The sequence below is a fragment of the Babylonia areolata genome, chromosome 30 (assembly GCF_041734735.1).
Source record: "Babylonia areolata isolate BAREFJ2019XMU chromosome 30, ASM4173473v1, whole genome shotgun sequence".
In the NCBI taxonomy this organism is placed as follows: domain Eukaryota; kingdom Metazoa; phylum Mollusca; class Gastropoda; order Neogastropoda; family Buccinidae; genus Babylonia; species Babylonia areolata.
In genome coordinates, this window is record NC_134905.1 from 9,589,915 (window position 1) to 9,599,902 (window position 9,988).

At 47.2% G+C, this 9,988-nt stretch overlaps 1 protein-coding gene across 3 annotated transcripts in view; it reads left to right on the plus strand.

Annotated features, from left to right (window-relative positions):
* LOC143275594 (uncharacterized) overlaps positions 1–8,694 on the plus strand; it is a 55,841-nt gene extending 47,147 nt beyond the window's left edge. For all 3 annotated transcript variants that reach the window (XM_076579815.1, XM_076579814.1, XM_076579813.1), the window contains 3 exons: positions 307–594; positions 3,739–3,937; positions 7,482–8,694. In XM_076579815.1, the coding sequence (XP_076435930.1) occupies positions 307–594; positions 3,739–3,937; positions 7,482–7,634 (640 nt within the window). In that variant the 3' untranslated portion in view covers positions 7,635–8,694. The remainder of the gene's footprint in view (positions 1–306; positions 595–3,738; positions 3,938–7,481) is intronic.
* The last annotated feature ends 1,294 nt before the right edge of the window (positions 8,695–9,988 follow it).

A 9,988-nucleotide genomic window follows, 5' to 3' on the forward strand; every position in this document is an offset into this window, starting at 1 on the left:
TAAACGTTGTGTGGAATTTTCCCTTGAAGAACTTTTAATTCAAAACCTCTTTAGTGCCAGGGGGAAAGCAGTAGAAAGTGGTGTTTCAAGTCATAAAACAACATCAAAATAATAAGCCTAAAAAAATTAATATGAGAAAATAGTCTGCAGATATACCACTCTAGATAAACTGTGTGAATTTTCAGCCTTCCAGAGTTATTTTCCTTTTTCTGATGACGTCATCAATGGCGTCAATATGCACGCACATGATACGTTCTTTGGCACTCAAGGTGTTCTTCTTTCGTAGTGTTATTTCTGCCCGTGCAGGTTCATCGCCATCGTCTTCCCCCTGAAGCGCAAAATCTACTGCACCGTGCGAGCCGCTCGCATTGCCTGTGGGCTCGTTTTCGTGGTGGTGATGGCCTTGGAGATCCCCCGCATTGCCAGTACTGTCACGTTCACCTTCAAGGGCCGCTTGATCTGTGCCACTATGGAAAACAATATTTTTGCCTGGACCTGCGTGCACAACGTCCTGCACACCGTGATCCCATGCCTTCTCCTCTTCGCGCTCAGTGGCTACTCCCTGTTGACCATCAAACAGAGCTTACGGGAAAGGTGACATCTTTGTTTCTTTTGTTCATCAGAGCTTACGGGAAAGGTGACATCTTTCTTTGTTTTGTCCATCAAACAGAGCTTACGGGAAAGGTGACATCTTTCTTTCTTTTGTCCATCAAACAGAGCTTACGGGAAAGGTGACATCTTTGTTTCTTTTGTTCATCAAACAGAGCTTACGGGAAAGGTGACATCTTTGTTTTGTCCATCAAACAGAGCTTACGGGAAAGGTGACATCTTTGTTTTGTCCATCAAACAGAGCTTACGGGAAAGGTGACATCTTTGTTTGTTTTGTTCATCAAACAGAGCTTACGGGAAAGGTGACATCTTTGTTTCTTTTGTTCATCAAACAGAGCTTACGGGAAGGATGACATCTTTGTTTTGTCCATCAAACAGAGCTTACAGGAAAGGTGACCTCTTTGTTTCTTTTGTCCATCAAACAGAGCTTATGGGAAAGGTGACCTCTTTGTTTTGTCCATCAAACAGAGCTTACAGGAAAGGTGACCTCTTTGTTTCTTTTGTCCATCAAACAGAGCTTACGGGAAAGGTGACATCTTTGTTTTGTTTTGTCCATCAAACAGAGCTTACGGGAAAGGTGACATCTTTGTTTTGTCCATCAAACAGAGCTTACGGGAAAGGTGACATCTTTGTTTTGACCATCAAACAGAGCTTACGGGAAAGGTGACATCTTTGTTTTGTTTTGTCCATCAAACAGAGCTTACGGGAAAGGTGACATCTTTGTTTTGTCCATCAAACAGAGCTTACGGGAAAGGTGACATCTTTGTTTTGTCCATCAAACAGAGCTTACGGGAAAGGTGACATATTTGTTTCTTTTGTTCATCAAACAGAGCTTACGGGAAAGGTGACATCTTTGTTTTGTCCATCAAACAGAGCTTACGGGAAAGGTGACATATTTGTTTCTTTTGTTCATCAAACAGAGCTTACGGGAAAGGTGACATCTTTGTTTTGTCCATCAAACAGAGCTCGCAGGAAAGGTGACATCTTTGTTTGTTTGTTTTGTCCATCAAACAGAGCTCACGGGAAAAGTGACATCTTTGTTTGTTTTGTTCATCAGAGCTTACGGGAAAAGTGACATCTTTCTTTGTTTTGTTTTGTCCATCAAACAGAGCTTACGGGAAAGGTGACATCTTTCTTTGTTTTGTTCATCAAACAGAGCTTACGGGAAAGGTGACATCTTTCTTTGTTTTGTTTTGTCCATCAAACAGAGCTTACGGGAAAGGTGACATCTTTGTTTTGTTTTGTCCATCAAACAGAGCTTACGGGAAAGGTGACATCTTTGTTTGTTTTGTCCATCAAACAAAGCTCACAGGAAAGGTGATATTGTGTTGCTGATAGGTATATAAGATGGATCCTTACAATTTTATAATGACACAGCACGTGTATACAAACAATAATATATTCTAATTTAAAGCGGACCCTTTTGGGTCCAACAAGATCCAACAGACGTTACTGACTGATTTTCTGCACATGCTCTGTGCGCTATGCCTACTGGGATTGTTATACAGAATGGATTATGGGACATACTTTACTTTCATTATAAAACAGATACGATGGACACAAAATTTCTCCCCACGTTTAGAACAGAAATGTCTTGATTTTACGTTACCAATGGAATATATATATATTGACGTTACATTTTCTCATTTTCGATGTCAATTTGATTTTTCTCAAATGTAAATTGAACATGGCCATAAATTAGAATGTACTGAGCACAGTTTGTTTTAACTTTTTTATAATTCAGAACTGTTATCTGTTCATCAGTTCAGTGTTCACAAAGTTCTAAATCATCTGCTTCTTTCTTTTTGTGTATGTATCAAATAAACATGACGTGTTGTATTTTGAAAATCACATGCATTAAATCATCAACAATGTGTTTGTGGATGACTGTCAATCTGTATGAATGAACTTCATATTATTTGAATGAACTTCATATTATTTCTTTTCCTCCACTTTAAAAAATAGAACACTTCATGCACAGTCCACAAATGTCATCAGTTATGTCTTCTTGCATCATACAGGTTTCACTGTGCACCACCAAAACATGTTGACCAAGTCATTTCCTAATCACTGAGGTACGCAGGGACTGGACGCTGTGAAACTGGTCGTCGATACCTACTGGGCTCAGCGACTGGGCACGCGTAGTGTTAAACACAGGATCATTTGTCGACAGGCTGCCTACATTGGTACGGCCGACTGATGGCTGCCATTGGGCGCTTATCATTCGTTTCCTGTGTCATTCAGTCAGATTTCAAGCACGCACACATGCACACTCAGAGAGACATGTAATATTTTAAGTGCATGACCGTTTTGTTTATCTACGCCGTCATGTAGGCAGCTATACTCCGTTTTCAGGGGTGTGCATGCTGGGTTTGTTCTTGTTTCAATAACCCACCGAACGCTGACATGTATTACAGAATCTTTGATGTGCGTATTTGATCTTCTGCGTGCATATACACACGAAGAGGGTTCAGGCACTTGCAGGTCTGCACATATGTTGACCTGACAGATCAGAAAATTCTCCACCCTTTACCCACTAGGCGCCGTTACCGAGATTCGAACACGGGACCATCAGATTGAAAGTCCAACGCTTTAACCACTCAGCTATTGCGCCCGTTATTAGATTTGATTCGGTCTTAAACTTAGTGTAATATGATTTCAACCCTATGAATTCATGATTTTATAATGATACTGTAATCAAATGTTTGTATTCTACCTTTTATTTCATGTCATTTCTTGATTTGTTCTTTGATACTAACATCTTCATGATGTGATATGACAGTGGCTGGTGCACTTTTGTTACCGGTGTGTCGTGATGTGTATGTATGTGGAGGGAAGTCTTATTTATTCTTTATACTCATATCTTCCTAATGAAATCTTACATAATCTTATCTTATTCTTTGCCTTTAATCAGGATTAAAAAAGAAGAAGAATATCACAATGGAAAAAATGTATTGCATTCTGTTCTATTCCATTACTCTTTGTCACAACAGATTTCTGTGTGTGAAATTCGGGCTGCTTACCCCAGGGAGATCACATCGCTACAATGTAGCGGCACCCATTCTCTCGCTTCCGAAGCAGACGTGTTACCACTAGGCCAGCACTCCACTCTGCTTTCATTTGTTGCAGAACGGCCATGTCTAAAGGCACCAGCTCCAGCCGGGAAGGGGGTGATCACGGGGACAGCCAGCAGAACGACCAGCAGGCGGAGATTGCCAAACTGACCAGGAACCTTCTCTCCATCCCTTTGTTCACCGCCATCACCCACAGCCCTGGAGCCATTGCCAGCAATTACTTGGTGCTCAGCTTGAGTCAGATCACCATGTCGGTGAGTGAGTGAAGAATCAGAGGTGGGGGAGGGGGGGGGGGAGGGTCTTCTTCTTCTTCCTCAGCTCTGTGAAGAGTCATTGGGACGCCGCACACCAGGGGCTGGGGGTGTGGGGGGGGTGAGGGGGGGGGTTGTCTTCCCCTTCGTCTTATTCGGTGAGTGTTTTTGGGGGACGGGGGTAAGGGCAAAGCTGGGTGTGGCTCTGTGTGTGTATGTGTGTGTGTGTGTGGGGGTGAGAGGGGGTTGCGGGGGGGGGGGGGGGGGGGGGTGTGGCGGCGGGGGGGATAAGGGCAATGCTGGGGGTGGCGGTAAGGGTGGGGCTAAGGACAGTGCTGTGTGGGGGGAGGGGGGAGGAGGAGGGTTGGGGGGGGGAAGGGTTAGGGCAATGCTGGGTGTGGCTGTGTGTGTGTGGGGGGGAGGGTTAGGGCAATGCTGGGTGTGGCTGTGTGTGTCGGGGGGGGGGGGGGTTAGGGCAATGCTGGGTGTGGCTGTGTGTGTGGGGGGGGAGGGTTAGGGCAATGCTGGGTTTGGCTGTGTGTGTGGGGGGGGAAGGTTTGGGCCATGCTGGGTGTGGCTGTGTGTGTGTGGGGGGGGGGGAGGGTTAGGGCAATGCTGGGTGTGGCTGTGTGTGTGTGTGGGGGAGGGTTAGGGCAATGCTGGGTGTGGCTGTGTGTGTGTGTGGGGGGGGGGGGGTGAGGGTTAGGGCAATGCTGGGTATGGCTGTGTGTGTGTGTGGGGGGGGGGGGAGGGTTAGGGCAATGCTGGGTGTGGCTGTGTGTGTGTGTGGGGGGGGAGGGTTAGGGCAATGCTGGGTGTGGCTGTGTGTGTGTGTGGGGGGAGGGTTAGGGCAATGCTGGGTGTGGCTGTGTGTGTGTGTGGGGGGGGGGGAGGGTTAGGGCAATGCTGGGTATGGCTGTGTGTGTGGGGGGGGGGGGAGGGTTAGGGCAATGCTGGGTGTGGCTGTGTGTGTGGGGGGGGAGGGTTAGGGCAATGCTGGGTGTGGCTGTGTGTGTGTGGGGGGGGAGGGTTAGGGCAATGCTGGGTGTGGCTGTGTGTGTGTGGGGGGGGAGGGTTAGGGCAATGCTGGGTGTGGCTGTGTGTGTGTGTGTGGGGGGGAGGGTTAGGGCAATGCTGGGTGTGGCTGTGTGTGTGTGTGGGGGGGGGGGGTTAGGGCAATGCTGGGTGTGGCTGTGTGTGTGGGGGGGGGGGAGGGTTAGGGCAATGCTGGGTGTGGCTGTGTGTGTGTGGGGGGGGAGGGTTAGGGCAATGCTGGGTGTGGCTGTGTGTGTGTGTGGGGGGGGGAGGGGTTAGGGCAATGCTGGGTGTGGCTGTGTGTGTGTGGGGGGGGAGGGTTAGGGCAATGCTGGGTGTGGCTGTGTGTGTGTGGGGGAGGAGGGTTAGGGCAATGCTGGGTGTGGCTGTAAGTGTGTGTGTGTGTGGGGGGGGGGGGGGGGGTTAGGGCAATGCTGGGTGTGGCTGTGTGTGTGTGGGGGGGGGAGGGTTAGGGCAATGCTGGGTGTGGCTGTGTGTGTGTGGGGATGGTTAGGGCAATGCTGGGTGTGGCTGTGTGTGTGCGTCGGGGGGTTGGGGGGGGGGGGGTAAGGGCAATGCTGGCTGTGGCTGTTTATGTGGGGAGGGTTAGGGCAATGCTGGGTGTGGCTGTGTGTGGGGAGGGTTAGGGCAATGCTGGATGTGGCTGTGTGTGTGTGGGGGTTAGGGCAACGCTGGGTGTGGCTGTGTGTGGGGGGGGGGGGTTAGGGCAATGCTGGGTGTGGCTGTGTGTGTGTGTGAGGAGGATTAGGGCAATGCTGGGTCTCAAGGCCTGACTAAGCGCGTTGGGTTACGCTGCTGGTCAGGCATCTGCTTGGCAGATGTGGTGTAGCGTATATGGTTTGTCCGAACGCAGTGACGCCTCCTTGAGCTACTGAAACTGAAACAAACTGGGTGTGGCTGTGTGTGTGTGTGTGTGTGTGTGAAGGGTTAGGGCAATGCTGGTTGTGGCTGTGTGTGGGGAGGGTTAGGGCAATGCTGGGTGTGGCTGTGTGTGTGGAGGGTTAGGGCAATGCTGGGTGTGGCTGTGTGTGGGGAGGGAGGATTAGGGCAATGCTGGGTGTGGCTGTGTGTGGGGAGGATTAGGGCAATGCTGGGTGTGGCTGTGTGTGTGGAGGGAGGAATAGGGCAATGCTGGGTGTGGCTGTGTGTGGGGATGGTTAGGGCAATGCTGGGTGTGGCTGTGTTTGGGGAGGGTTAGGGCAATGCTGGGTGTGGCTGTGTTTGGGGAGGGTTAGGGCAATGCTGGGTGTGGCTGTGTTTGGGGAGGGTTAGGGCAATGCTGGGTGTGGCTGTGTGTGTGGAGGGAGGATTAGGGCAATGCTGGGTGTGGCTGTGTTTGGGGAGGGTTAGGGCAATGCTGGGTGTGGCTGTGTTTGGGGAGGGTTAGGGCAATGCTGGGTGTGGCTGTGTGTGGGGAGGGTTAGGGCAATGCTGAGTGTGGCTGTGTGTGTGTGGAGGGTTAGGGCAATGCTGAGTGTGGCTGTGTGTTTGGGGAGGGTTAGGGCAATGCTGGGTGTGGCTGTGTTTGGGGAGGGTTAGGGCAATACTGGGTGTGGCTGTGTGGGGAGGGTTTGGGCAATGCTGGGTGTGCCTGTGTGTGGGGGGGGGGAGGGTTAGGGCAATGCTGAGTGTGGCTGTGTGTGTGGGGAGGGTTAGGGCAATGCTGGGTGTGGCTGTGTGTGTGGGGAGGGTTAGGGCAATGCTGGGTGTAGCTGTGTGTGTGGGGAGGGTTAGGGCAATGCTGAGTGTGGCTGTGTGTGTGGGGAGGGTTAGGGCAATGCTGGGTGTGGCTGTGTGTGTGGGGAGGGTTAGGGCAATGCTGGGTGTAGCTGTGTGTGTGGGGAGGGTTAGGGCAATGCTGGGTGTGGATGTGTGTGTGGGGAGGGTTAGGGCAATGATGGGTGAGCAGTGTCAGTAACCATTCTGAAACCGCGAATGTTGTGACTGCAACACACACACACCACACACACACACACATGCACGCACACACACACGCACACAAATTGTATTGATTGGTTCTATATTGTTGATGTTCACACACACACACATAAACACACACACACACACACACACACACACACACACACACACACACACACACACACACTCGCACACACTCACTTACATACAGACACACTCACACACAGACACACAGACACAGACACACTCACTTTCATACAGACACACACACGAGACACAGACACACACAGACACACAGACACACACACACACACACACACACATACACACACACACACACACACACACACAGAGGTTGTATTGATTGATACTGTATTGTTGGTGTTGGTTTTGGGGGAAATGTTTAAAAAAAGAATTCCTCTTGCGTTGGGGGTGTGAGGTGGTAGTAGGGTTGGGGTTGTACAAATAGACTAAGAAAACAATGTAAAAGTTCTGTTTCATTTTGTGTGTGTGTGTGTGTGTGTGTGTGTGTGTGTGTGTGTGTGTGTGTGTGTGTGTGTGTTTGTTTCAGCAATCACCTATGCACCGGCTCATACTGGACTTGCATCCCTACTTCACTATCCTGAACTCCACCAGTTTTGCCTGCAGCTTCTACCTACTGATTGCCACCTCCAGGGCCTACCGACACATCACCTGGAACATGATGCGTTGCTCCCATCATTAGTTTCCACACTAGTCATAATGATGGATGCGGCGGTGGCCGAATGTTAATGCGCTTGTAGTATGAGGATTTGGGGTTATGGACCACTTTGAGCTTTAACCCAGAATTGTCCAAACACAAAATTTTTGGCCAAGGGCTATTTCTGGTTAAAGCTCAAAGTGGTCCAGAACCCCCAGTCCTTATACGACAGCACTCGATTTTCTCCCGAGGTTCTTGAGTTCGATCCCCTGTTTCTGCGCACCTGGTGAAGACTGTAGCGTTATTGTCCAGTCTATAGTTTGAACCTGTGTCATTTGATGTTGTCTTCGATGAGATCACTGAGTCGTTTAGTTGAGAAAATCTAAAAGTGAGGAATGGTAATCGGAAACTGTCCTGTGACAAGACTGTTGAGAGGGTAATTAAAAAAAGACATTTACTTATACAACACACCTACTGGTGTAGTGGCTTAATCGTTAGAATACTTGATTCTTGCCCGAGGTTATTGTGAATTTTCCAGTCTCCCAGGTCAACTTATGTACAGACGAAAGTCAAGTGAATGGAATCCTTATGTTGGACATCCGTGCTAGGAATGGTCAGTATTAATGTCTTGCTGGTGTCATCCAGGATCAGCAAGGCAGTCCTTTGATCGCATGGCTTCTGAGCAAGTGTGTTCTAGAAAACGCAGATACATTCATAACTAAATAATCAAATCTTGTAACAGTGTCTGCAGACTATAAATAGATACAATATACATACTTCGCAAAAATACAGGATATCCATGGAATCACATGGTACGAATAGAATCTCCCACTGTTGGAATACCATTTTTCCAATGCTGCTATCTGCAGAATTAGTGATTTCTTGTAAAGACCTAAACAAATTTTATCGACCCGAACCAAAATAAAATTTAAATATTTGTAAACCTGAAAACAGCTACGTTGATATTAATTTTTTTTCTTTTTTTGAGTTTAGTGCCAGTGATGGTCTAAGTGGAGACAGTCAGCATTTTTGTGACCCTTGTCTCCCTTGTGTGGATGATGAGACATTGAAAGGTCATTTGTTTTAATTATTAAAGTTTGGAGTGCTCATATAGTAAAGTATAAATGAATGATTGTACATAGAGTTTGGAATGAATGACCGAAAAACGTTTAGAAAAACACATTCCAAAACAGAAAAAACTCCGAATACAGACTTCTTCCTCTTATATATAACGTAATTATAGTGTTGATGCTTGAGAATATTTCTCAAATTACTTTTCCATTTCCGGATAATTTTCATATGGATCCCAATGTTTTCAATTGTTATGAATCACGTCGGGTCCACAATGCTACCACCTACTGTCTCTTGGCAACAAAAAAAAAAAAAAGGTGTTTCAGGACTTCTTAATCATTTCTTTGTTACATTTCTATTTCATATGTTTGTCACAACCCGTAAGGGGTTGCCCATGTACATCACACCCTTCCCAGACTAACTAACGTCCCGACAATACAAACACAGAGACACAGAAAAGTTCAGCTCGGTTCTTTACTGACACATGATAGATCAAAGCACACCAATAATTACCCCCACCAAACTAATAATAATAATACATAGTTTTTCTATGGCGCGATATCCAGCACCAATGCTGCTCAAAGAGCCTTACATCATCCAGTAGACTATAAACATGCCTTAAAAAAACATCAACCGCTATCTGACAATAGAAAACATCCAGTGTGTTCATATGAATGAAAAAGCACACTTAAGAGATGAATCAGATTATAAAAGTTATGAAGTAAATAAGGCTTAGATTAAAACAATGTATTTCATAGAACACACACACACACACACACACACACACACACACACACACACACATATATATATATATATATATATAGAGAGAGAGAGAGAGAGAGAGAGAGAGATGTCCCTCCCTTACAGACACACACACACACACACTCACATACACACACACGCTGACATTAAATATCAACTGCACTAAAAACAAAATTGCATAAGCATTAAGATTTCTTATTTTCTAATATAGAATTCTGTTCGGACATACTAACATGCCTACACACTTACACACGCGTACCAGAGCACTGTACCCTCACAAACACATGCACGCACGTACGCACGCACACACGCACACACACTCACAATGCTCTGCTTCAGTCTCAACCTTCCATACTATATAGTCAGAATGTTTTATAAGCTGCGGCCCCAGTCCAGTTCAACACTTCCGAGTTCACCTGATTCAAGCCACCCGGCAACTGAAGACAGATGTCACTCACTCGCAGACTTGGGATTTAAGGTTGGTTTGGGCGAGAGGGGCAATGGAAAAGGTAGGTTGGGAATGTGGAGGAGAGGGAGTGGGCGTGAGGAAACTGGGACAAGGA